General features: G+C 47.6%; 1 protein-coding gene across 1 annotated transcript; it reads right to left on the reverse strand.

Annotated features, from left to right (window-relative positions):
- Positions 1–18,056: 18,056 nt before the first annotated feature.
- On the reverse strand, positions 18,057–26,575 carry LOC130374320 (transforming growth factor beta-3 proprotein-like). Its single transcript, XM_056581037.1, has 7 exons — positions 25,730–26,575; positions 23,052–23,215; positions 21,553–21,682; positions 21,195–21,302; positions 20,575–20,743; positions 19,806–19,959; positions 18,057–19,460 (listed from the first exon to the last, which is right to left on the reverse strand). The coding sequence occupies exons 1-7, from the start codon at positions 26,073–26,075 to the stop codon at positions 19,302–19,304; spliced, it is 1,230 nt and encodes a 409-aa protein (XP_056437012.1). The 5' UTR covers positions 26,076–26,575; the 3' UTR covers positions 18,057–19,301.
- Positions 26,576–27,959: the final 1,384 nt, after the last annotated feature.

The following is a 27,959-nucleotide window of genomic DNA, read 5'->3' on the forward strand; positions in this document are numbered from 1 at the left end:
GGTTGCTGAAACAATTTCTATGGGCTTCCTAATGCGCTATTTTGAGGAATCGTGTAAAAAATTCGACCGCACCGATTTTTGAAGAACATTCGGCCGTATACTGTCCTTTTCTCCCACAGATGCCGTCAATATGTCCTCTCGGTACACGCATACAAGCTCACCCACAATAACGAGTGCAAGTTTTACAACAACCGCTGCAATCAGCAGCCAGCTACGGATCATCACTAACATCAGCGGGAAAACAGGGCTTACTCGGTATAAACCAGGCTTACAGTGGCTCAGGGGGGTGGTCTGTGTGTGTGTGTGTGTGTGTGTGTGTGTGTGTGTGTGTGTGTGTGTGTGTGTGTGTGTGTGTGTGTGTGTGTGTGTGTGTGTGTGTGTGTGTGTGTGTGTGTGTGTGTGTGTGTGTGTGTGGGGGAAACGATGACCGAGGTGCGATGACCGGGCCAGAGGATACAGGTCCCTGTGTGTGGTCTCCTAATATCAGCAGCCCCTATTGGGATGCATGCGTGCACCGTGTTGATATTTAAAAGCCTGGGAAGTTTGTTTAGAGTGGGTAACTGATACGTGGCCAATGGAAGCCATTCCTTCAATTTGGCACCGGCTGTGAGAGTACAAAGACTCCCGGCCTGCCATGTTTTGCCCAAGCTCGGGCCAGCCCTCCCCTACTGGGAGTTCACCACTCATACGTTCTGTGTGTTGGTCCTCGTGCCTTCGGGGGCCGGTAACAACGGTAGCCCGGGACCACACATGCTGTGGCCCCCGTGGTCCTTCGAGGCCCTAGCTTGCGGAGGGTTTTCTCTCGTTTCCGGGGACTAGTGACCTCTTATTGGAACGTTCAATAAACACGCAGCAGCTGATATGCAGTGGCTGTGTTTAGGTTGGGGTGTGTGTGGGGGGGGGGGGGGGGTATGGGGGGGGGGGAATAGGTTTTTCAGGACAAGAACGGACCGTTTGAAGAACAGCACATACGCCACGACCCCTCCCCGTTGTACAGAAAAATCTGCTCTTACTGGAAGCTTCTGGAAGACTAGAAGCATTCCCATGAAATGTTTTTCCCCTACTGAAACATTTTTGTGGATTCTTCCTTGAATTGCCAGGGGTTTGAGACTCCCTGTGCTTTATGGGATGTCTCCCTCTCCCTCATCAAATATGAATCCTTCTTTCTCTCCCACTGTGTGTTATTCTAAGTGGATGCCTTGTTTTCTGGAAGCCCTCCGAAACAAGACATGAAACGAAAGCATTGACTTGAGAAGGGTTTTGTGAAAGCGCCAGCACGTTTCACAAAATGCATGTTTTTTTGTGTTTGTGTGGGGAGGGGGGGAGAGGTCTTTGCACCTTTTCGTTTTGATGTCCACCATTTGACACAACCCTCACACCACCCACGTCTCCTCCCATGGGAGAAACGCCGCTTGAATCTCGCTTTGATCGCCCTCATTCTTTGTCCGTACAAAGTGGGATGCCTAATCCTTTAATGAATGTCTTCTTCTGTTGACACACACACACACACACACACACACACACACACACACACACACACACACACACACACACACACACACACACACATTCCAGTGCCGGGAACACTGGGAACAGCTGGGGCTTTGAACCTCGTGGTCAGGTGTTGTGGGCTTTGATCATCTGATTACACAACATAAATAAGTCCAGGTGCTTGTCTTTTTTTCCTGTCCGTTTTTGTTTTCGTTGCTAAAATGTAGCCCGGCAGAAGACAAGAAGAGTTTGCTTTATCGCTTAAAGACTTTGAGCAGAGAGTTCTGCAAAGTTCACTGGCCGTCACTTACCATTATTATATTTTGATTTAGTTACAAATCCAAAATCATATTGTGAAACATATCTCAGTGTGAAATCTCAGTTGTACTTTCTCAGTTGGATCTCAGTGTAACAGCCCAAGAGTAACAATCCCATGTTTTGACAGAACAGATTTACCTCTGTAGCGCTCATAAAAGCGATTCTTGTCCGCCTTCACTCCATGCATGTGATTGGATAAGTATTTAGTCATCTTTTGTTGACAAACACTGTTCCATGACTTTGCTGGGACCCCAAGACACATCCAAACACAAGATCTACAGCGTGTGACCGCTCAAACCGATACCGCATCAGCGCTCACGAGCACTCGGCATCCAGGAGAACGTCTCGCGCATCAGCGAGCGAAACAATTGAGTCTTTTGTGCGTCACGTCCAACAAAATCTATTATCGTATCAACAGACAGCCCAAGAACAGTACTAAAAGACAGACATCCTCGCCGTCGAACCTCGGTTGTAGTTGGCGTGCGACGCTGCAAAGGAATTCCGACACAGGACTTCAGGAGGAGTACAAAGAGAAAGGGGGAGGGCAAACCATCTTCTCATGGATCTACTGTCATCTCGGAGCGCTCTGCCATTTCTGGGATTCCTCCCAGATGACTTCGGCGTACCCAGAGCTGTCAGCTCTCAGATGTTTCATAATGACAACCCGAAGACTAAGTGAGCACGCCCATGACATCATGTCCTCTCTGTAGCGGCGACGAGGAACAAAGGCCTCCAGTGTGCTCCATTTTGTTTTTCTTTCGGAGAGAGGACCCTTCAAAAACCAACCATCAAAAATTGTTTTATTGAAAAAGAAAAATCGCTAATAAAAGTGATTTATTAGCGACTAACCTGGCGAGAAGTGTGTTGATTATTACAGTGAGCGAGTGTCGATGGATATAATAGAATCAAAGAATCGTTCGCTGGTGTTTACTTGTTTTCTTTCGAAAACAATACTAAGGCTTAACTTGTTGATAGATACTTTATTCATCTCCTTGGGAAATTCAGGTATACAGTAGCTCACGAAGTCAGTCTACAGACTGTACAATGAGAAGTAACTAAATGGACAAACAGTAAAAGTCAATCAAATAAAGCTTTGAACCAGCCGCTGGCTCTCCCTCTCGCTCTTCCTCCACGGGCAGGTGGCCTTCTGGGCCTCGAGGTCTGGAACGCTCCCCTCTTCGTGATTAACCAGAGTACGCATCTTATATTCTCATGTTGCCTCTCATCACATCATCCTTTTATCACTTCTCGACTCCCATCCGAGCCCTTCGTCAACAAAGCACTCTCAAAATGAAATGATCATAAATCATTTCTCCGATGTCGAACCAAAATGGATGTCCGTTATCTCAACGAGGGATTCTCACGGTATAAATAACGAACGGGGATCACCGCAATGAATTCCACCTGCAGTATTGAGTCAACAGCTTTAAATCTGGCCATATCGTTGTCAAATGCAGGGCGCATAAATCAGACACACACACACACACACACACACACACACACACACACACACACACACACACACACACACACACACACACACACACACACACACACACACACACACACACACACACACACACACACACACACACACACGCTTGTGTTCTGTGTTGGGTAATATTGTCTGTTAATCTGTTAGTTGTGTGTTCTCTGTACTTCTGCCAGTTCATTGGCTGATCTGTTGGTTTGTTGGTTGTGTGTATGTTGTTTTTGATGTCGCATATTCCATGATGTGCAATTCCATTCGAACAATCTATTTATTTATTTATTTATCTATTCATTTATAATATTATATTAAATATTTATTTATTTATTTTCTAGTTAGATTTATATTAGATGTGTTAGTTTTAGTAAGATATGTATCAAGTGTTTTTTATTTTATTTTATTTTTATTTATTTTTATTTTTATTTTATTTATCAAACTGTATATATTGTTTATGTATGTTCCTTGTCCTCTTTTTCATTAAGCACCAGGGGGGAGCTCTCCCAAATTTCGATTTACCTGTACCTGTTCCTGTATTTTGACAATAAAGATCATTCATTCATTCATTCATATGTTGGTTTGGAAGTTTGAAATTCATGTGCTGTCTCATCGGAGACCGCAGACGCGCTGTCAAAACATCAACTCGTCAGATTGAAATGCGCTCATGGCTCTTAAAGGGGATGGGAGCTGGCACTCTGATTGGTTTATTGCACGGTACGCCCAAACCACACCTACGGGTAATTAGGCTACTTCAGACCAACCCTCACCCTTCTGACTTGCGTTTCAGACCGTTAAAATAGGGCCCCTAGTTTGTGTGTGTGTGCGTGTGTGCGCGTGTGCGTGCGTGTGTGTGTGTGTGTGTGTGTGTGTAAATCAGTCATCTTAATTTTCTTTCACATGCTGTTGGTTCATTAATGATCGTGTAGCCTTTTAAATATTCGAGGAAGTTGAGCTTGAGCAGGACGGTTTATATATTTATATAAATATTCAGAGTTATAATGGGTGAAACAGAAGTCGCGCGAGCATGCTCTGTCTTCTGCACTTATCAATCCTTCGTCAGATGCTATTGGTCGGTCAGGCTGAACGCGGACTTCACCGGTGAGCTCACCAGTCATGTGTCTGTCGTCACCTCGCGTCCACCACTGTGTATTTACCGGCTCTCGAGCGTCAGGGCCCCGCAAACCTCTCAGGGGCCAAGGGCCAAGGCAAACAGCAAGGAAGAGAGACGCTAAGATTTTGGTCAGTCAGATATAATTTTTCGTCGCTAGAGACAATTTAATCACTGATTCTGCAGTGTGCTGTCGCTAGGCTGAAGCTTCTTGTGAATCAAAACTGGCTTCCAAAGTGTCGAAATGTGCACGTTCTGCTAAGAAAGAGAGGTGGTGGGGGACTTCCGATATCTATATTTTCTTCATGCTTTGAATATTGCTTAGTCAAATTCTTAGTCAAAATGTGTCATATATCTTATCCATCTGCTTGGTTTTGCTATTTTTCCACTCCCTCCGAGGCCGAAGTAATATCAGAAATTGTGATTAGTTCGTAGAAGGAACCAGATCTGACCAGAAGTAGCCGACAATACTCAGCAGCACCCTCTCCTGGCGATGTGAGGCGCTGCTCTTGGTCTTTCACTGGTGGTTGGAAGGATGCCATCCTTGTGTTTGTACGTATGCATTCTTCTCCCTGTGTGTATTCATGAAATTCAATCAACAGGCATATTCAGAAAGAGTAACTGTATATATACAGGCCTTCCTTCAATGCGTGAGTCTGTGTCTTTGTTCTTAGCTTTTCTAGGACATCAGCGATCAGAATGATGTCTAATTTCCATTGCCAAACTTAATCTGATCCATCATAAAGTTGAATGGGAAGAATGTCTTTGCTCGGAATTGTTAAGTGCTGCCTATTTTACAGTTTCAGAGATGTAAGCCTTTCATTGTCATAAGACGCAATGACAGTAACTTCCTCTTTCTCCACTGTGGCTTTTATAGTAAAAGTGATTTAATAATTCATAAATGATCCACTCTACTGCCAGTCATCTATGCAAAACTTAAAAGCAAAGAAGAAAACTGTTTGCGTTTGGTGCAATCGATTTAGGTGATATTTGCTTACAGGCAATAACTTGCAAGACAATCAGACTTGACGACGGGGATATTTTAGGAATAGTTGCATTGTTAAAGGTAGAATGCAGAGGTTCAGTTAATATTTTCTCTGTTTTGTGTTCAATATTTCTGCACAGATGCATTCTGATAAAATCACAAATCTACTTTGTTTTGCAACCACATGCAATCATTGGACCAACCCTGAAGTGAGCAATTATGAAGTAGTTTCCTTCTTTTTGTGTAACTTACCCTAATAATTAACAGCCTCATGGATTCCCAAATGTCTTTTTTGTTCTTATGGTCAAAATTACCAGATGTTCATATTTAAGTTTTGGAAGCTATACAAAGATATTAAAAACTAGCATCACAAATCAAAGTCACAATCAGCGATCTGAAAATGGAGTGGCGAAGCTAACAGGAAATGTTGTTCCTAGTTGAGCCTGGACCACACATGAAATAATTTTCTGTTACTGTTGTCAAAAGGCAGCGCTATAAATCTCTCTTGCAAAAACTCAGGGTGGTCCAACAGATGAGCACGAGAACGGCATCCAACATTCCTGGACCAAGACATTTGTTTGATGGGAGCAGAAAAAAATAAATAGAAGGGACGGCCATGGGAAAATATTGAACCACTTTCGGATTGCGAACACTTTTTATAATGCTTTCTTCTTCTTGTTTAAATGAATTCCCTTCAAGCACGTTCTTGAAGGGAATTCAAGAACGTTCTCTTAGATAATGTTCTCTTAGATAATTAATTGAATCTTAAAACCCTGTTTTAAGATTCTGTTCTCTTAGATAATTAATTGAATCTTAAAACCCTGCCAGCACATTTTCGGGGAAAACAAAACGCAAACACGAAACGAAATCCCATCGGAATTGTGATTTTTTTGATTCTCCAATTAAACGGTGACCACATCCGATTAGACAGATTCAATTTGTGTGCGGCCGAGTCTCGTGACATCCTCCGCTCTGAATTTGTCCGAGGGGCATTCTGGCAGTCCCACAAATAAGATCCCATTAAGAAGAGGGAAGTAAAGTCAAGAAAAAAAATAAGTTAAAAGGGAGAGCAAGCGAGAAAAGTCCCCTCCCTCATCGGACTAAATAAGAACCAGCTGCGCGCCTGTTTATGGCGTCTCCCCAGAGGTATCCTCAATCTGTAGCAACATGCTAATGAGCGCGCGACGACGTCGCTAGCCAACTTCCAGGGGCCATTAGCCAGCCTAGCGTTACCGCGACAACGCCAGACCCGCACAACCAGAGCCTGATTGGGTGATTCAACTGGACGCAGCGGCCACGCTTGATTGGTTTCTCGTATAATTGACTACGTTTCGCCGAGATTGCAAATGTTTTTATACGCCTTGAACCACACAAAGGGGCCTTTTTGTGGGCGCCGGCAGCGCCAAAAAAAACGTGGAGTCGTCGACGTACGAGAGCCGTGCCTTCGGGGGGTTAGTTTATCAAACGAACGGTGAGCGCATTGGCTCGCTGGCACCGCCGCTAATGTCCCCTCGCCTATTCACCATAGAAGGAACACCTGCCAGTGGATGGAAAGTCATTAGCAGCACTGTTTATCTTGTGACGCATTGTGTTTTGATGTGTGGGAAAGGTCTTGGCTCGGGGGCAGACCTCCCCAGTGGCAGCAGAGGCGTCCTATGTCCACGTTATGCTAACATCACATTCCAGAAAACAGGTAAACACTGGACCGTTCTGTCGCCCTGGAGTAGTAGGAGTAGGAGGCAGAGAGAGAGAGAGAGAGAGAGAGAGAGAGAGAGAGAGAGAGAGAGAGAGAGAGAGAGAGAGAGAGAGAGAGAGAGAGAGAGAGAGAGAGAGAGAGAGAGAGAGAGAGAGAGAGAGAGAGAGAGAGAGAGAGAGAGAGAGAGAGAGAGAGAGAGAGAGAGAGAGAGAGATCGATCTCAAAGCCAAAAATCTGAAAGAAATGGAGACTAGCGTGTAGCATGCGGTGGAGCTTCTGTGCTGTGTCACATCGGTTGCATGTGCGCCCACCATAAGGACTTGACTTGATCCAAGATATTCCCAACACAAAACCACACACCCAGAAACCATTTAGGGGGAGAAAAATCCAAACCGAAGAAGAAGAAGAAGAGCGGGGATTAGAAGATGTTGGTCCCGGGACGGGCCCAGTAGGGCCGAACCACGCGTCTGTTTGCTGTTTGCCTTCTGTAAACATAACAAATCACAGATGACCACGTTTACCGCCCCGTGGAGCTGGAGCAGGACTACAGGAACAACACAAGGGGGGGGGGATCTAATCGTTGTTGTACTTGGAAGGTCGGGAGGAGCTGGTGAGGGAAGAGATCTGGGAAGCGTGGTTCTCCTACCAGCCCCCCCCCCCCCCGTGCGTCCCCCGTTGGGCCGGAGTCAAACTGCCTTTCACAACACACAACATTGGGTTAGGTGTAATTACAGAGAACGCTAACAGGCCCCTGTTGTTCAGAGGGGGTTCGGCGCTCCGCTCACACGTTATCACTGGGAGGAAGGGAGGGGGAGGGACGCCGTGTTCGTCCCAGGCCTTGGAGAGTCACTGTCCCTGTAGGAGGGAAGCCGGCCAGCGACATTCTTAGAGTGGCCTCATCTCCGCTGTGTTGGAGCGTGTTGAGGGAATTTGTAAGGTTTTTGTGTAACTTTAAGTGTGTGTGTGTGTGTGTGTGTGTGTTTGAAAATAAGTATCTGATGCAACAGCAAAATTCAGTAAAAGTTTTTTTTTTTTTGCGTTCTTATTGTGTAGTACGTAAGTGTTTGGGAAAGGTTGTTAGGTTCAACATGATCTCGGATATAGCATTCCTTCTATGTTAAAGCAGCACACACGCAAACACACACACACACACACACACACACACACACACACACACACACACACACACACACACACACACACTTCAGAAGGGCATTTAAATAAGTATGCACAGTCTTCACGGTGCTGATTTTAAACCTTTACAGACAGATTTTTACTGTATACTTACACGTGCTATCCCAGCTTGTGTTGGCTGTTACGATACCAAATATATCAGATGACACACATTCCCGCTTCAAGCAACACGATGGACAGGAAGAGAATTCAGATTTAAACCCATCTGCCATCAGTCTTTAAGAGCATTCTCAAATCTGATTGGTGGATAAGGTGCAACGAGGGCCGAGTCCAACATATTCCCTTGTGTTCCTTGCCTCAGCCCTCCAGAATCTCTGTTCTCGACGGTCCCCGAGCCACGTTGCATCACGCAGAATCACGTCTAATCCGCCTGGACATCCCTTAACACTTCCAACCGATAGGCCAACGAGGAGAGATAAACAAAACAATGTCCAAGTCCCATTTTCTTTTCAAGGTATGTTGACAAAACATGACATGTAAAACAAGCACATAAGATGGAGAAGTCGATTCATGCTGGTGGTTGTGTGACACATCAGGGCCTCGTTTCCAGCAGTGTTGCTCCCTCTGCTGCTGCCTGTTAACGGGGAACAGTTTAGAGTATTTGTTGCTGTTGTTACGGTTGATTTATATTGCACAACATGTACACAGAGTGAAGCTTTGTTGGAGGGCCTCACTTAGCTCATGTAGGCCAACGCCACACTCACACTCGCACAACCATTCAGCCACAGTGGCGCAGATGCAAGCACACAAGCATACGCTAAACGCACGCGTACAAACTCACACGTCCAGGCATCAAAGGCACACACGCACTGGCACACACATCCCTCAAAGCTGCACAAATCTATAGTTGCAAACACACACGCACGCACGCACGCACGCACGCACGCACGCACGCACGCACGCACGCACGCACGCACGCACGCACGCACGCACGCACGCACGCACACACACACACACACACACACACACACACACACACACACACACACACACACACACACACACACACACACACACACACACACACACACACACAGGCTCACACACACACACACACAGGCTCACACACACACACACACACACATGCACAGGCTCACACACACACACACACACACGCTCACACACAAAGGCTCTCACACACACACACACACACGCTCACACACAAAGGCTCTCACACACACACACACACCAGCCGTGGGAGTCACCAGGTCTTGCGCCGATGAAGGGGGGGGGGGGACAAGAAGCAAACGTGTTTCTCATTCAGCCCATGGAGTCGTAGCCTGCCTTTGCTTATTCTCGTAACTTGGCAACGGCGAGGCTCAAATATCTCGTTACTAATAGGATGGTAATTACAGCAGCATTGCCAGCGTACGATTTTTTGACTTTTTTCTTGCCTTTCTTGCTGAATGAAGAGCATTCTCTGGCCCGGATTCAGCAGTTATGTTAAACAAAAGATACCTTATTAGCAGAAAGGCCAGCTTTAATAAATCAACGGATATCCTAAGCATGAAGAGTATAAACAGTCAGTGTCTAGCAGAAAAGAGTTACATCTCTGAACAGCGATAAGTTACGAGGAGCTGGGCTGTAAACTGTTGGTGTGCTTTGAAGGGCTGCGGGTTAGCGAGGCTTTTACCGTCAAAAATACTTTGATCGTTGCACATCCTTCTTCATCCCTCAGATGTTTTTGGGCCTTTTTGAGCACATTAGGAACTAGGATACAACACATAACTCGGTCGAACAGTGGTTAGCAGCACTGTGTTGTCTCACAGCAAGAAGGTCCTTGGTTCAAACCCTAGTGGGAGGGGGGGGGACCTTTCTGTGTGGATTTATCCACGTGAGGTTAATATTCTTGCCGGTGCCCTTGACCTAGGCACTAAACTTGGAGTTGGTCCCCGGGCGCTGCACTGCAACTGCTGCTCATTGCTGCTGGTGATGGGTCTAATGCTACTAGTGCTAGTGATGGGTCCAATGCTACTAGTGCTAGTGATGGGTCCAATGCTACTAGTGCTAGTGATGGGTCTAATGCTACTAGTGCTAGTGATGGGTCCAATGCTACTAGTGCTAGTGATGGGTCCAATGCTACTAGTGCTAGTGATGGGTCCAATGCTACTAGTGCTAGTGATGGGTCCAATGCTACTAGTGCTAGTGATGGGTCCAATGCTACTAGTGCTAGTGATGGGTCCAATGCTACTAGTGCTAGTGATGGGTCCAATGCTACTAGTGCTAGTGATGGGTCCAATGCTACTAGTGCTAGTGATGGGTCCAATGCTACTAGTGCTAGTGTTGGGTCCAATGCTACTAGTGCTAGTGATGGGTCCAATGCTACTAGTGCTAGTGATGGGTCCAATGCTACTAGTGCTAGTGATGGGTCCAATGCTACTAGTGCTAGTGATGGGTCCAATGCTACTAGTGCTAGTGATGGGTTAAATGCTGCTAGTGATGGGTTAAATGCTTCTAGCGCTGCTAGTGATGGGTTAAATGCTTCTAGCGCTGCTAGTGATGGGTTAAATACTCCCTGTGATGGGTTAAATGCTCCTAGTGATGGGTTAACTACTCCTTGTTCTGCTAGTGATTGAGTGGTTGAAGGCAGAGTCCTCCATTTCCTTCAGGATAAAGTATTAAAATAAGAAGAATATTACAGACGGGCATCACACTAACACAAAACAGGCCTATTGTTGGTATATTTTGGTAAGGACCCCGACCCTAAAAGTTTAAAAGGCAGTATTTCCGGAGCCACAGGTGGGCTTCAGAGGGAGTTAAAGGTTACGTGAATCACAGTGAAAAGACGATTAGTTTCTAATACCACCCCATTATTACTGAAGAACTGCATGACCGCTTGACTTATAATAACATGTTTTTTGTGAGTTACGACCGAATGCAAACGGGAATATTCACGGATTTGTAACCCGATCTGTGAGGTTAAAGTGGACCGTTTTCTGCACACGATGCATTAAATACGCCTTTTTATTTCGGGATTATATGTGGACCTTTGTCGTAAAAGTGTAATGGTAAAGAAAGAACGCACCCTTTGCTTCATTCTGACCCTGTGCTTTTAGCGATGCGTATCTCACACACACACACACACGCACACACACACACACACACACTCACACTCACACTCACACTCACACAGTTGCACAAACACAGACATACACGTGTACATAGTAGTGTGTGCGCACACACTTCAATTTAGAGAGACACAGGCACCCACGCACGCACTCATGCACGCACGCACACACTTAAAATTAGAGAGACACACACACACACACACACACACACACACACACACACACACACACACACACACACACACACACACACACACACACACACACAGACACTTTATGTTAGAGAGAGAGAGAGAGAGACACACACACAACCTTAAAGTTAGAGGGAGAGAAAAAAAGACACACACATACACTTAAAGTTAGAGTGAAAGACACACACACACACACACACACACACACACACACACACACACACACACACACACACACACACACACACACACACACACACACACGGTGTGCAGGGTGAAATGAGAGTTGGCGCTAACAACGCTCTGGAGTTGAGCACCCTGTCCACCGGGGTCTACGGTTCAGCCCAGACACTTCACAATAAAACGACCCAAAAGGGGAAGAGAAGTCCCATTAAGTCAAGACATCGCTCGTGAATCTCTGCTGCACGCGCCCAGGACCTCGGGGCCTCTGGGTCTCCAATGGCAACCTCTCAGTAGTTACCTGGGGGGAAAGAATCCAGCTCGTATGTCCACTCTCTGCTTGCTGAGGTCTCTCTCCCCTTCCCCCTGATGCTGCATACATAACCCGCATGCACACACACACACACACACACATGCATACACGTGCATGCTTGCACACACACACACACACACACACACACACACACACACACACACACACACACACACACACACACACACACACACACACACACGCGCATACATGTGCATGCTTGCACACACACACACACACACGCGCATACACGTGCATGCTTGCACACACACACACACACACACACACACACACACACACACACACACACACACGCGCATACACGTGCATGCTTACACACACACACACACACACACACACACACACACACACACACACACACACACACACACACACACACACACACACATCCCGAGTCCACAAGCAAAAAAAAAAGCATTGGTTTACGAGCAAGAAAGGTTACACAACCGACACGCCCCCGTCTGGTTTCCTTGGTTACCTGCGATGCTGTCTCTGGCCTGCGACTCCATCTATCCATCAATCCTGTCTTTCACAGAGGGCTTTTTATTCAGTTTGATTCTGCTTTACGGGGAGCCAGGATTCGGCTCACCTGGTTTAAATGGAGAGAGTATACAGGGAGGGAAAGTCGAGGTGGACAAGCGGCAGGAAACCGCTAAAACCAAAATACTGGCAACGCTGACCTCGAGACAATAGTCTTTTCTGTCCCTTTATTGTCTTTACCATTGTGTGTGTGTGTGTGTGTGTGTGTGTGTGTGTGTGTGTGTGTGTGTGTGTGTGTGTGTGTGTGTGTGTGTGTGTGTGTGTGTGTGTGTGTGTGTGTGCAAGCCTGGGTGTGTGTGTGTGTGTGTGTGTGTGTGTGTGTGTGTGTGTGTGTGTGTGTGTGTGTGTGTGTGTGTGTGTGTGTGTGTGTGTGTGTGTGTGTGTGTGTGTGTGTGTGTGCGTGCCTGGATGTGTGTCTGTATGTGCCTGGATATATGTGTGTGTCTGTGTGCACACGTGTGTGAGTCTTGCCAAGGGTAGGCTATGCTAGACGAACCATAGGATAGAGTGTCGACTGCTGGGGGCAACCTGCTGGGACCACTCGTGTGTTGTTGTGTGTATCCACACCAACGCTGACGGCTTTAAGGCCCTCCGAGATTCGCTGTGGTTTACCACACACACACACACACACACACAGACACACAGACACACACACACACACACACACACACACACACACACACACACACACACACACACACACACACACACATTAATACACACACACACATATTAATACGCACACACACATATTAATACGCACTTATATTAAAACACCCACACCCACACACATTTACACTCCCACATTAATTCACACACATTTGTACACAACCACGCACACTCCATTAGTGTCAGCAGAAGACACGGTGTGCCGTAATATAACGCAGGGTTTGATTAAGACCTCCCGTTCGTTTGTTTAGCTATTAAGGCTCTATGAAGTTGATGTGTTTACATAATTGCTCGCCCCTCCACTCGTTCTTTTTCCAGGCTCTACGGCTGCTGGCGCTTGTGTGTGTGTGTGTCCGTGTGAATGTGTGTGTGGGTTTATTTTCTGCATATTTATGTGCATGCATGTAAGTGTATATGTATGTGTATGCATGTAGGATTCTGGTGTGTGCGCATATGGTCATGTGGTCGTGTGTATGTGTGCATATGGTCGTGTGTGTGTGTGCATATGGTCGTGTGTGTGTGTGTGTATGTGTGTGTGTGTGTGTGTGTGTGTGTGTGTGTGTGTGTGTGTGTGTGTGTGTGTGTGTGTGTGTGTGTGTGTGTGTGTGTGTGTAGGCCTGCATGTGGTGTCTGTGCGTTCTTCCCACTGTTGAATTACACAACTCTTTCCACCCCGGGGCTTGAGAACTGCTCTGATGTGACCTGATGATTTTATTGCAGTAACAGTCCCACCAAGCAGATTCCCTCTTATTCTCTCTCTCTCTCTCCCTCCCCCTTGCTCTCTCGTTCTCTTGTTCTCTCTCTCTCTCTCTCTCTCTCTCTCTCTCTCTCTCTCTCTCTCTCTCTCTCATAGCTTGACACGTAAATGCACACGGGTTTGGGAAACTGTCTGCTGCTGCTCCCTGAGCAGATTAACAGATGTGGAGAGAGAGAGAGAGAGAGAGAGAGAGAGAGAGAGAGAGAGAGAGAGAGAGAGAGAGAGAGAGAGAGAGAGAGAGAGAGAGAGAGAGAGAGAGAGAGAGAGAGAGAGAGAGAGAGAGAGAGAGAGAGAGAGAGAGAGAGAGAGAGAGAGAGATATTTCTGGTGCTGAGACCTGAGTTTATGGCATCTCATCCGGTAGCCCGGGGTTCTGGAAACAGGTTTGATGTTGGATCCTCAAGTATGAGTTCCACACCTGGATGGTATGAACGTAACAGCGTGTGTTTGTGTGGGTAGGGTAGTGATGATGGGCCTCGATAACGTCTGCAACATAACCTTGAAACCTCCATCGTTGCCCTGATGAAAATCCAATGCTTTGAAAGCCAACTTCCTTTCCCCTCTCGGCCGTCCTCTGAGCAGGTTAAGGAGAGATTGTTCCTCTCCGGGGCTAAACCAGGACGCTGTCGGCAGGTTGGAGAGCTGAGGAGGGTTTGGCGTCCTCTTGTTTGACTCTGCGTGTTAGGGCCAGGAAGGCACTTATTTACTCTTATGCTCGGCATAGTAAGCTTTCGACCGTGTTTCGTGTCTTATTTTTCAAGGCTGGGTCAATTCCGCACAGAGAAAATTAAACAATGGTCGATTTCTTACCAGATTTAAAGTTCTTTAGGAAACCCCGGCATGGGGTTTATATGTGTGTATCATTCACCTCACCTCATCAACCTTCTTCTTTTTATCAAACGGACGTAAGTAACATGACCCCCAGCTACATGATGCAAATTTGTGTTTCTAAGTCCTTGCATTGACCTTGTGGCTCTTCTATAAGGGTTCTTCCTTGTGTGGTTCTTCCACAAGGTCAGAGTACACCATATTGTTTGATTTAGAGAAGAAAAGTCCAAAACATTGATTAGGATTAAGGATTTAATACATTTTCCTTTCCACAGTACCTCACCGTCGCCTTTTTCTTTCAAAGTACAAAGGACACGTCAGAGTTGCCGAAGAATCTTTCTATGGCTGGAATGTGTAGTCTTTACTTCAAGAAAGCCATCCCAAAAACTACCTTCATGGCTACGGTTGAAGTCACTTTGATATTATCAATTATCCAAAGTCCTGACGGCTGGCCTTCAAAATGAAATCTGTGAATGAATCTGCTGACCAATGAATCCCTCTGCTGCACATGGCCCACCAAAACACAACCAGTACCTCTGTTCATTACTGTTGCCTTCTCATACCCCCGTGGCACGCATTGTATTGATCTGCTGCAAACCACAACAACAGAACCTCCCCAAACCTTCTTCCTTTCAAAAGAGAAACCCAAAACAACGGGATGGGGGCGGAGGCTGATGGAGTCTCATGTTTCTTTCCCTTCCTCCTGGGAACCTGCAGAAGTCCTTACATGCAGCTTTAACCTAGAATCACTACATCTGCATTATCCTACCTTGAATTAATTTGCTTACGGCAGTTTGATAAAAACATTTGTTTGGAGGCGGGGGGGGGGGGGGGGGGAAATACAGGAGCTGACTTTTGGGAAGAGGTGAAGCATGTGGTCAGTCATGCATGGGACGGACGGACGGACGGACGGGGTGGGGGGGGGGGGGGTTGTTATTGCAGAGCCTGTCTGAGATCCCATTAGACCCTGCAGGCCATTGTCCTCCGCCCCTCGGCGCCGTTGTCCCCGTCCCATCAAGCCGCGGCCCACCTAATGCCCTGTGACGGGGAACAATAGCAGACACACACAGAGGACATTCTCTCTGGCCACCTGTCAGTCCGCGTTAGTACCCCATTAACCTCAATCCAACCCCCCCCCCCCCCCCCCCCCCGCCCACCCTCCACCTCCTGTAACCCCCTCCACTCCCCACCACACCTCACGGACCCCCCCCCCCCTCCCCCACATCAAGGCCTGTTCCCGGCTGGTCCAAGCACTTAGCGTACAACTGCGGAACATGACAGGTGCCTTAATCCAAAAGGCCTTTCCACTGGAGTCAGATCTGTGTCGTCCAGGAGGAGCAGAGGTCAGGGGTCATCTTGTTCCGTGTAGGCTTTGGACGTTTGGGATCGAACCCGGTTCACCTTTTCTTAGGGGAGGACAAGAGGTATTTCTGATACCCCCTTAACACAGAGAGAGAGAGAGAGAGAGAGAGAGAGAGAGAGAGAGAGAGAGAGAGAGAGAGAGAGAGAGAGAGAGAGAGAGAGAGAGAGAGAGAGAGAGAGAGAGAGAGAGAGAGAGAGAGAGAGAGAGAGATTTCTGGTGCTGAGACCTGAGTTTATGGCATCTCATTCGGTTTTTTGGTGTGAAAATATGTGTGTGCGAGAGAGAAGTTGTGCGTGTTAATCTGTGCAAGAGAGGGAGAGAGTTTGTGTGTGTTTATGTGTGTGTGTGTATGGAATAGAAATAGAAACAGCTGGGCTTGTGAGTGTTTACAGTAAACAGAATATGACAGAGAAAACCCAAACCCTGAGTGCGGTAAAGGCTCAGAACCACGGCCAACTGCACCGCTATCAACACAAAGTCGAACCGCATCAAAGACTAACTTAAACACTAGACCAAGCATCATCACACCAACTGGGGAGCGAGTGGGACGATGAACCCACCGAGCGGCTGAAACGGCGTTGAAACGGCGTTGAAACGGCGTTGAAACGGCGTTGAAACGGCGTTGAAACGGCGTTGAGACGGCGGGTGTGCGGTGGGGAACAGAAGGGTTCTGAATGGAACGGCGGTGCCGTCAGACGCTGCCGTTACGTCTTCTCCTCTCACCCGGCCTCTCACTTTTTCTCTCTCTCTCTTCCTCTCTTTCCATCATGCTCTGGGCCACAGAGGAGCACCAAAGCAAACAGAACGCGGGCCCCGGGGGGGGGGGGGGGGGGGGGGGGGGGGGGGTGAAAGAGAGCAGTGTGTGTTTCAAGGGGAGCACAAACACCACAGCCCTGACTCTACCTCTGCCCCCCCCCCCCCCCCCCCCCCCCCCTCCCTCGTGGCATACTGCCTGTCAGCGGATGGGACTACGTGATAAGTGAGTTGATGGGCTGTGATTCCCTGAGTAGAATGAAAACCGATGAATGGAGTCGTTCTTTTTGCCTGATACCTGACGTTATACATAGTGCTGCCTGATTATGGATGTTGTCATGTTTGTACCATCTGTGTCTACCTTCTTTTACCAGTCTCAAATTCATGGTTAGTTCCACAAGAAGTTCAACAAAGGTACTGCTCAGACTGGTTCTTTTAACTCTTGCCAAAAACAACATTATCCACATTTACATACTGTACATTTAAATTCTACATATCGTTTAATAACGTAACATATGGGGTCGCCACGTAGACGAGAAACATTACTCGATACAAATGTCAAAAAATCAATTTCAGCAAAAAAAGATAGTCAAAAGTCAAAGTCAGGCTCCTGGAACAGGAGCGAAAACCAACCGCCGTTAAAGTAAAAAAAAAAAAGAGCACAAAAGTCTTGTGAAAAGATGGGTTGCGTAACATTTTCCAGCATATCGTATTTGCCGTCCCACAGAGAACAGCGAGGTCCAATCAGGGGCGAGCGAGCGGCTCAGTGAATGGCGGTGTGTCCCCCCTCATCGGCATGGCTTCTGTCCATCGCCCGTCCAGCTTCCTGTGGTCCTTATCTCCTCTTCCATCCCTTCTTTTAGATGCAACAACAACAACATCAACCTCTTAAACGAAAACAACAACAGAAGGGTAAGTTCTGACTGGCCTCCTCCAGCAAAAGAAAAAAACAACACAAAAAATATACAGTTGGCTCCTACTTTAGCTCATTGACTTTCCATTGCAAATCCAACAGGCACTCACAGCAATCCTTCCCCCCCCCCTCACCCAAACCCTCCCCCCTTCCCTCCCCCTCCCATCCCACTCCCCCCCGATTTCCCCCCTGACCACAGCTATGGCTTTTGGATACAGCAGCAGAGTCTCTCTCTCTCTCTCGCTCGCTCTCTCGTGTCTGAAGATAATGCCCACCGTTTGTTTTTTGCAAAAGGGGAGAGAGGGAAAAAAAAAGGTTTTGAGCCGTACAGCGTTTAAACCGAACGTCTGACGTTGCGTGCGACCGGCAGCCTATAGTGTACTTCGTGACGAAGAACATGGGGCTGTTTCCCAGGCCTGGGTAACGAATCAATCTTTTCTCCAGGCTCAGGCAGCGCAACCCAGGGCCTCCGCTATGTGTGGGAGACTCGCAGGCAGATGGAAAATTACAGCCGTAATTGTGGAAAAAGAATATCCCAACTGTCACCGATACTATTAAATGCCCCCCCCTGTCCCACAGCCAACCCCAACCCGCCACTTCCATTCATCTACCATATTGTGTAACTCCCTAGGATTAGGTCCTCTGTTATCCAACAGCTAGAATCGTCCAAATGGAGTGACATAATAATGAAGAAACCAAAGAAAGTCGAGAGGCTTTTCAGCAAGACCTCCTGCAACATCTTTAGCTACAGCAGGGGTTCCTCAGAGTGGTGTTCAAACTGAAGCCACATGGGCTTACAACAACAACAACAACAACAACAACAACAACAACAACAACAACAACAACAACAACAACAACAACAACAACAGAGTCCATCGGAGCAACAAACAGAAAGACACTGGAGGGAGGGGTTGGGTTTGTTTTCGTCGATTATTGTTCCTTCCCGTCTCTCGGCGACGGGTCCGTTGGGCGACGGGACGTGGGTAGAGTCAATGGGATACTACTACTACTACTACTACTACTACTACTACTACTGATACTACTACTACTACTACTACTGATAATACTGATACTACAACTACAACTGCTAGGGAGGCATGTGGCTCAGGAGGTAGAGCGGGTTGTCTTGTAACCGGAAGGTTGCTAGTTCGGTCCCCCGGCTTCTCCTAGAGTGTCGAGGTGTCCCTGAGCAAGACACCTCACCCTAACGGCTGCCGACCAGCTGGCTGTCCCCTTGAATGGTTGACTCCGTTGTCGCTGTGTGAATGTGTCCATGAATGGGCGAATGTTGGGCAATATTGTGAAGCTCTTTGAGTGGCCACTGGTTAGAAAGCTCTGTATAAATGCAGTCCATTTACTACTTCTTCTACTTTAACTTCTACTACTGCTGGGCGTGGATTCTTACTGTGGTGTACCGCGGTGCAGCCCTCAGCTGCACTTGCAGGACTTGACGATCATGTTGGAGAGCTGCTCCACTTTGGGGGTCCGGCCGGAGTAGTACAGGATGGTGAGGGGCTCCAGGTCCTGGGGTACGCAGCAGGGCGAGGCCGAGGCCTCGGGGTTCAGGGTGTTGTACAGGCTGAGCAGCTGGGGGGGAGACGGAGAGGGAGAGGGTTTACTCAACACTCGTAGATGAGCGAATTGGTGGAGGAAAAAAAAAAAACTAGGAGGCCTGATTGGAAATGTACACATGAAACATTGAAGATGCCTGATTGGTGTTTTTAATCACATTACTTTGAAGCCCTGACTTCGTCTACGAAGCGAAACTGCAACAGCTCTTACCGTTTGTCTTTAAAAATGATTCCCAGAAGGGTGCGTTTATTACACCCCTTTCTCCTTCATGAATAACCCATCATATCATCAAGAGCCTACATTATGAGCGTATTCAACGGGTGGCGTGTGTGTATGTGGGGGTGTGTGTGCTCCACTCACGGTGCTGTGGGTGGTGTCGGAGCTCCTCAGGTAGGGGCAGGGACCCGAGCAGTAGTTGGCGTAGTACCCCTTTGGCTCGTGGATCCACTTCCAGTCCAGGTCCTGACGGAAGTCGATGTAGAGCCGGCGCACGCAGCAGTTCTCTTCCACGTTGCTGTGGGGGGAGGCACAAGGCCCAGCCGTTACTACTACCATTTACCGCCATGGATCCCAGCCTTTGTTTTGCCCAATTCTTAGGTCTGGCGATTTTGGCGTGGCTCGAGTATTTCTCTCTTTCTTTTTTTCGCACCGCATCCTCCCTAGTGGCTGCTTGTGAGAGATTACAACGTTTCAGACGGAAGTGGTTACAGTGCCACAAAAATGAACTTTATCGTTGTTGATATTGTTTTATTGAGTGAAATGGCTGCAGTGGGAAAAGTGACCCGGTACAGTTCGAAAACAAAGACCTTCTTTTGGTCCCACACCTTTTACGCGTCGTGTCTACATATAATGTACTGTTTGTTAGTAGTAGTAGTAGCTTGTTTGTGGTAGCAGCAGCAGCAGTAGCAGCTGCAGAAGTAGTACTTGTAGGCGTGGTGGTGGTGGCACTACTAGTAGTAGGAGGAGAGGGGGAGTAGGAGGAGGAGGAGGAGGAGTAGTAGTAGGAGTATTAGCAGCAGTGGTGGTGTTTGTAGTAGTAGGAGGAGGAGTATAAGCAGTAGTGGTGATGTTGGTAGTAGTAGTAGTAGTTTTAGTAGCAATCGTGCTAGTAAGCACTTGGCTGTCTTACGTGAAGCAGTAGTTGGTGTCCAGGGCTCTCTTGCGCCGGCGGTGGGACTGGTTCTCCAGGCGGTGGGGGGGGATCATCATGAGGATGAGGTGGGGCAGGTACAGGTCCTTCTGCCTCTTGGGCCGGTCGGGGTCAATGGGCCGCTGTTCTTCATTGTCCCCTTCGGCCCCTGGGGACAGAAACCCTCAGGTCAGGAGGCCCAGACTAAGCGTGGAAGGTTTTAAGGCAGAATGTGGCTCAGGAGGTTGAGCGGCTTGGCTGGTAAACAAAAGGTGGCTAGTTAGATCCCCGGCTCCTCCTAGTGTCGAGTTGTCCCTGTCTGAGCAAGACGCCTCACCCTAACTGCTCCCGTCGCCTTGCATGGTCGACACCGTCGTCGGCGTGTGATTGTGTAAAGGAATGGGACCAATATTGTAAAGCTCTTCGAGTGGCCACGGGTCAGAAAAGGGCTGTATAAATGCAGTCAAGTGGTTCATTTTTAACAAGACAAACCGTGAAAGGATTGCCGATATTTCCCATACCTACTTAGTGCCAGAAAGGTATCTTTCTGCTCAGAACCACACACTGACGGTTCCTTGTCCGGGCCTCGAATGAGGATAAACAAGTGTCTGCCTCCTCACCTTTGAACTTGACCTCCAGGACCTCGTTCACGTTGTCGTTGATGTCACCGTTGGGGTTGAAGGTGTGGCAGGGGCAGTGCACGCTCATCTCCAGCCCCAGGTTGGTTCCTTGGTGGAAAAAAAAATCACATCACAAAGAAAAAACACATGAACATTGTCATCTCCAAATAAGGCTGCATCTCTCCCTCAGGAGAAAAGTACTTATTGTTCATCTCGATGCACCACAGAAAAAAACGCAAAACATCTTCAATTTCCACGCTTTCATCAAACCCAGACGGGACGATTTAGCAACAACCGGGAAGATGGTTATAGCAACGGCAGTGCGGCGTCTGGCGGTGGCTTGCGGTCGACCTCTCACCTCTCTTCATCAGCCACTCCCGCACCGTCTCGGTGACGTCGAAGGAGACCCACTCCGGGGTTCCTCTGGTGAGGACGTTCTTGGCTCCGATGTAGCGCTGTTTCCCGATGTGCTCATTGGGCCGAAGGATCTGAAACACAAACCAGGAGCCGTCACTCGTTGTGGCTCGCGCCGGTGGAAGTGTGTGGCGGGCATGGCCAGAACGTGGTACGTGGCTTAGGAGGTAGAGCGGGTTGACTGGCAACCAGAAGGTTGCCGGTTCGAAGTGTCGAGGTGTCCCTGAGAAGACTCAGACGAACTGGCTGTCGCCTTGCATGGCTGACACTGCCGTCACTGTGTGAATGTTTGCATGAATGGGGGAATGTTAGGCGATATTATAAAGCACTTTGAGTGGCCACTGGTTAGAAAAGCGCTGATGGTTATTCACACTCTTGGCGGGAGGTTCTATAGTTTTTGTTTAAGCCGATGAAAAGTGGTGGCACTGAGAACCTGCACTGGAAGTCATCAACTTTTCTTTTCTTTACAGACTTCATAATTGGCAAGCAATCGTTCCCAGCCTCGGTGTACACACAGACCCTTTATGATAACCATGTGGACATATCATATATTTCACAACCTTAATGTGGTTTGATTAGGAGGTAGCAGATTTACTAAAGAGTCCCAAAAAAGCTTTCTGCAACATGGCTTGGGTTGCACTGGATGTGAAGTCTGATACCTCACCATCCCAGGAACCACAATCTGGTTCTCCTTCCCTTCTCCACTTTAAACCATTGTGTTTCATGTATGTGACCTTATCGTTTACCGTTGATTTTATGATCTTCCCCAATTGACCATCTGGGATACTAAAGGGTCTCTTTATCTCTTTAACTTCACACATTCACAACACAAGAACATAAGATCTTCCCACCAAACTGTTAGAAGAAATGTACGTTGCCTAGCTATGGCAAAGCTCTCCCGTTGCCACCGCGACAAACCCTCCTGGAATAAGCCATGTCCCGCCAAAACCTCTGCTTTTATGCAGTAGCGTCAGCCAAGACGTTGCAAAATCCTTTTAAAAGCATCTGCCTCTGTTCAGCTGTTGTTTTATTCATGCTAGATCCTGTGATGCGATCAATCGAATGCTTTGATGGTTCTCACACCACTCACATGCAGTCACTTTGGATAAAAGAGTCTGCAAGATGACTAAATGTAAATGGACTGCATTTATATAGCGCTTTTTTTGTAGCCAGAGGCTACCCAAAGTGCTTTACAATATTGCCTGATATCCCCCGTTCATTCATACACCGAGGGCGGTGTCAGCCATGCAAGGCGACAGCCAGCTCGTCGGGAGCAGTTAGGGTTAGGTGCCTTACTGAGGGACACCTTGACACTCAGCTAGGATCGAACGAGCAACCTTGAGGTTACCAGCCAACCCGCTCTACCTCCTGAGCTACATGCCGCTGTAGCAGGGGTATCACAGGTACTGGGTAGAAGGGCATGGAGATGGTACCTTTACACACCTGGTAGAGCTCTATCCTCTGTTCGTTCCTCCGGGCGGTGGGGTTGGGGACACGCAGGGCCCTGAACTCAGCCCTGAAGAGGTTGGTGGCGTTCCTCTCCATGGTGGACACGTTGAAGCGGAACCCTTTTGAGGTGATGCCTTTGGGGCAGGAGGGAAGGTCGTCTGTGACGAAGGGACAACACAGCACAGAAGAGTCAGAATTTTATGAAGATAATAGTTTTGTTTAGGTTGCTTCTCGTTTTGGTTTGGTGGGAGGAAATAAGAGATTGTGTTAGTTTGTTGAAAGGTCTGTCATCTGGGGGGAGTCTTGTGGTTAAAACGTCAAGTTGAACTGCTGCTCTTTCGAGCTGAAGAATACATGTTGACGCTATTTTGGATTTCAACTCTCCTTTAAGCCTGAGGCATGAGATCTACATGTCCACCTTTTTCGAGTAAATAAATGATTGCATGATATGATACAACATGAAATATTGACTAAGGCCTAGTCAATTATAATCGAATAATATAATATTCTGTTATATTTTGAAGCAACAGGGAGGTTTTCTAACCAGAAAGCGGTTCTGTAATTCAATTTCCTCAATTTCCGAAAAACAAAACAAAACTATGAATGGAGTGTTCCGGTGATTCTGCGTCACTGAGAAGCAAACTTAGGACTCTAGAACAAAAAGGGTCGTGAGGGATACGTTGGTCTGTGATTGAACAAATAGCTCCGTCATTGAGTTTGACGCACACAGTCAACAAAGGAACTCACAACGCTTCAATAAGAATCGGACCACAACAAACTGCGAACACATCCATGGCCCAATCTTTCACACTCAAGCCCCTTCTTGTTTGAAACTCCAGTGGCAGTTTGGGGGTAGAAACTAGGCAGTGGTCTGAAGTGTGTAAAAACACTGTACGGATGTAGGTGTTAGTGTTGACATTTACTCAAAGCCAATTTGACAGTGACACAAATGTCCAAACTTGCATGTGAACAGTTTAAATAACTTTAGTATCATCAAATGTTCCATATGTTTAAAACGGTATGTGGAGTTCCGCTCGACCAGAGGAGAACATGAAAACAAACAGCAAAGCAACCTGTTTAAGTCCAGAGAGGAGGTGATGCAATAGACTTGGCCCAGGTCCACACACACACACACACACACACACACACACACACACACACACACACACACACACACACACACACACACACACACACACACACACACACACACACACACACACACACACACACACACACACACACACACACACACACACGGTAACATTCATACCATTCAAGTGTGACTCAGTCGGGCCATCTTGTATGAATTCCCATGCTGTAATTAACTGTTGTATAAGACTCCTTGCAGGCATGAGTGCACCATTGCCCTGCACAGAACAGCCAATAGGTAGTCAACACGATGCCAAACAGGCCAAACTATAGGCCTGGTGGCAGCAGTGCTTTGGCAACATAGTCTAGTGGGTCGACCAGACAGAAGGTTCATGGTTCAAACCCCTGTATCGTTAGTCGTCAGCCATCCCTGGGCAAGACCCCTCACCCCGTACCTGCTCAAAGTGGAAAAACCCTCTAAGACGCTTTGGAAAATAGTGTCTACCTTGTGTTTACATTTAGATGTAAATAAGGACATACTGTCCCGCAGACCGAACTATCTCAGAATCGTTGTAAATAAACGGATAAAACCATGAGGATCACGGTGGTAAACCCCAACGGGGGACCGACTAGATAATACTGGGGATGTTGACTGTTGCGATATTGAATAATGCGGTTTAGGGGAAGCTGTGCGCGCGTTGCCAAGCAGGCAATAAACGAGGGAAAGTATTTCCTCAATAATATTTGACCATGTTTATATTGTCCGGCTCACTCAACGGTTTCACCCCGACCACAATAAAATAAGCAGCCAGCGCGTTGACTCGCACTTTTCCAGAATGTTCCCCTGCAGTCGTTCCTCCACTCGAGATATATTCATCAACCAGCCCCCCCCCCCCCCCCCCCCCCCCCCAACCCACCACTACCTCCTCCCCCCCTCTATAAGCACACACACAATTAAGAGAAAGGGAGAAGAAAAAGGGAGAGAAGGGAGTTTCCCCTAATCAGGAGCCCCTTGCCTCCGCTCCATTTTCCTGTCCACCCCCCCCCCCCACCCCCACCCCCCCCACACACACAAACCCCTTCCCCCCCCCCCCTTCTCCTCATCCGTCCGGGCAGATGTCCCTCTCATTTGAGGCTAACAACTGGAACGGATACGGGAACATCTGGGGAGAGGGACAAGGTCCGCACGGAGGAGGGGGGGGAGAGAGAGAGAGAGAGGGGGGGAGAGAGAGAGAGAGAGAGAGAGAGAGAGAGAGAGAGAGAGAGAGAGAGAGAGAGACTCACATAATAGGGTTGCCTCATTGTAGACAAACTGTGAGAATAAATAAATGAAAGATCAGCAATATTTCCAGGAACTTAAGTTAAATGTAGAAATTACTTTTTGTCTGGAATACAAGGATCTATGGTCTAGACTCTATATTGCGATACATTCAGCAGCAAAGGACGATGTGCAGCTTGAGACATTAATGTTTCCCCATGTTTACCACCATTTCGGCACTTGGCACTCTGTGCTACCTATCTGGCGCGTAATTACGCTGCGCAACCAACCCGGCGGGAAGCGATGCTGCCACACTACTCACTGTTCTCCGGAGGTCCAGAGACCATGTTGAACTTATAGATCTCCTTGGCGTAGTACTCGGTCTCCGTGTTGTCCTGGCCACAGCTCTGCTGGCGGTCCCGGCCCAGCTCCTCCAGTAGCTCCCTGGTGCTGTTGTACAGCGCCTGGATCTGATAGGTCACGTTGCTAGGTCCGAGTGACTGGGGCGGACTGGTCAGTCTCAGTTTGCTCAGGATCTGACCCCGGATCGCCTCGACCCTCTTCCTCTTCACATGGTCGATGTCAACCGTGGCACAGGTCGAAAGGGACAGACTCAGCGTCACGCAGTTGAGCAGCAGGACAAACAGAACGGCTTTACCCAAATGCATCTTTTTCTCTGCATTTGGTTTTGTCCAACACGTTTAATGTTGGGGTTCACAGGGTTCGCGTAAAAGTATTCTGGACGCCAAATTAGACACGCTGTTGTTTGGTTGTGACCGAGACGCCTCTGACTGGATGGAGATCGCGTACCCTGCTGCTTTTCGTTTGAGTTTTCCCTTCTGTGTTATCAGCAGAAATCCAGTTAAACGTTCGCCCTGCAGACATTATTCAACTCAAAAGTCCGGCGAGACGAAATCACCAGCCCTACAGACCCTACAGGCCTGTATACCATATCCCGGTACACAATATCCATTCAAAAGTTGCCGTGCGCCTCAACAGGTTTTCCATCGTCCGAACAGCAGCCCCTATACTCTTACGTGGTCCAGCACTTCGACATCTTTCTTTAGTTTCTTCCGTTTTTTTCTCATGAACGAGCAGGCTGGCAGTGACAGTGTGGAGATTGACTCGGATTGAGAGGGTCCGGAGTGCTGTCACTCTGCAGAGGTGGGCTGTGGGACCCCGAGCGTGTGTTTTTATACCAGCGGGCGGGCTGACGCTTCTCTGGTGGGGAAGGGGGGGGGGGGTGTAAGAGGGGATGGAGGAGGGACCGCAGGACGTCCCAGAAGAGTGGAATTCTCTCAAAAAGAGAGAGAGAGGAAAAAAAGTTGTGCGTTCCACTACTCATGCAACAAACATCCAACGTGACATTACAGCCGTTTCAGGGGTAAACTGTAGGTCAGGTTACGTTTTTTAACTCTTGGTACCCCGCAAAATCGGAATGTTTTGACTCAGGACTGTTATTCTCTGAAGGTTAGTGTCGGTGTTATTTGAGGTGACGTTTGAACATTGAAGGAGGTTCAAACTCAATCGACATTTTACATTTTTTGGGTCTCAGTGTGCATATTTTAATTATAATTATTAAATAATGTATGAGACACTTAATTTACTTCCGAACAGTTTATGAGGTATGGGGTTTGACCGTTAAAGTACAGTGCAGTACGCTGCTCCCCCTAGTGGTCGGACACGGTGCTATTTTTACTCTCTTTATTCACACGGCCCCTGCTTTCCTTTTCCAACCTTTGTAATTTACGCTTAAGCTATCCGTGCTATAATTCAGTTTTCCCGAGACATTCAGGCATTATTTTGGCGTCGAATGAGCCTATACGTTCATACAGTGTATAAACTGGCCCTCGATTCCCATGCCTCTTACAGGTCAGAGGTCGCTCAGCCGCTGGGTTCTTAGATGAATACATCAGGCCCTAAATGACCATCTACCACATACCAGCAGATCACCCCTCACGGGTCGGAATGTGGGGAAGGAAAGCAGAAGAATCCCATCCATTCCAATCTATTTTAGGACTAGTTGTTGTTTCAACGGGAATGCAATCGCACAATCAGCCAAACAGTAGAAAACATGAGTAGGCCTACTGCTAGTAGTGCTTAGACACCAGGTTGTGATTTAGACCAATCGGAAGGGTTTCAGTGAGGTCACCTGAAGTTCCATACCAATATTTTTCAAGCCACCATCTTGGTATTTCTTTCTCAGTTATTTTAGAATGACCAGGCGACCAGCTCTTCTAGATTAACCAGGTGACCAGTTGTTAGTATGCTTACCCTAACGGTGAGAGAGCCCCAAAATGGTGGGGGCTCTCAAAGAAATCGTGTCGAACCTTCCTGTGCTGATCGTAAGAGCCGATAGCTCAAGGATGCGCAACACGCATGCAGTAGTTATGCGAGAAGATGCGAAACGAAATGACTCATGTCCTAAAGGTTTTTGGTTATCAACAGTGTTTGAACTTCACTCTAATCAGAACAATTTTTTTTTTCCTTTCCAGAGAGACTGGACTACAAGCTGAGATGGCGCTGGCACCTTAATGATATGCTGGGTCACT

The sequence above is a fragment of the Gadus chalcogrammus genome, chromosome 21 (genome assembly GCF_026213295.1).
Source record: "Gadus chalcogrammus isolate NIFS_2021 chromosome 21, NIFS_Gcha_1.0, whole genome shotgun sequence".
Lineage (NCBI taxonomy): Eukaryota > Metazoa > Chordata > Actinopteri > Gadiformes > Gadidae > Gadus > Gadus chalcogrammus.

What these genes read in the sequence shown, in the direction of transcription:
- LOC130374320 (XM_056581037.1), bottom strand. Translation starts at nt 26,075, where the DNA reads ATGCATTTGGGTAAAGCCGTTCTGTTTGTCCTGCTGCTCAACTGCGTG. An exon ending in GACACCAACTACTGCTTCAC is followed by an intron (nt 19,960 to 20,574) that starts GTAAGACAGCCA and finishes CTCCCCCCACAG; the next exon opens with CAACGTGGAAGAGAACTGCT. An exon ending in CCGACACCACCCACAGCACC is followed by an intron (nt 19,461 to 19,805) that starts GTGAGTGGAGCA and finishes TCTCCCCCCCAG; the next exon opens with CTGCTCAGCCTGTACAACAC.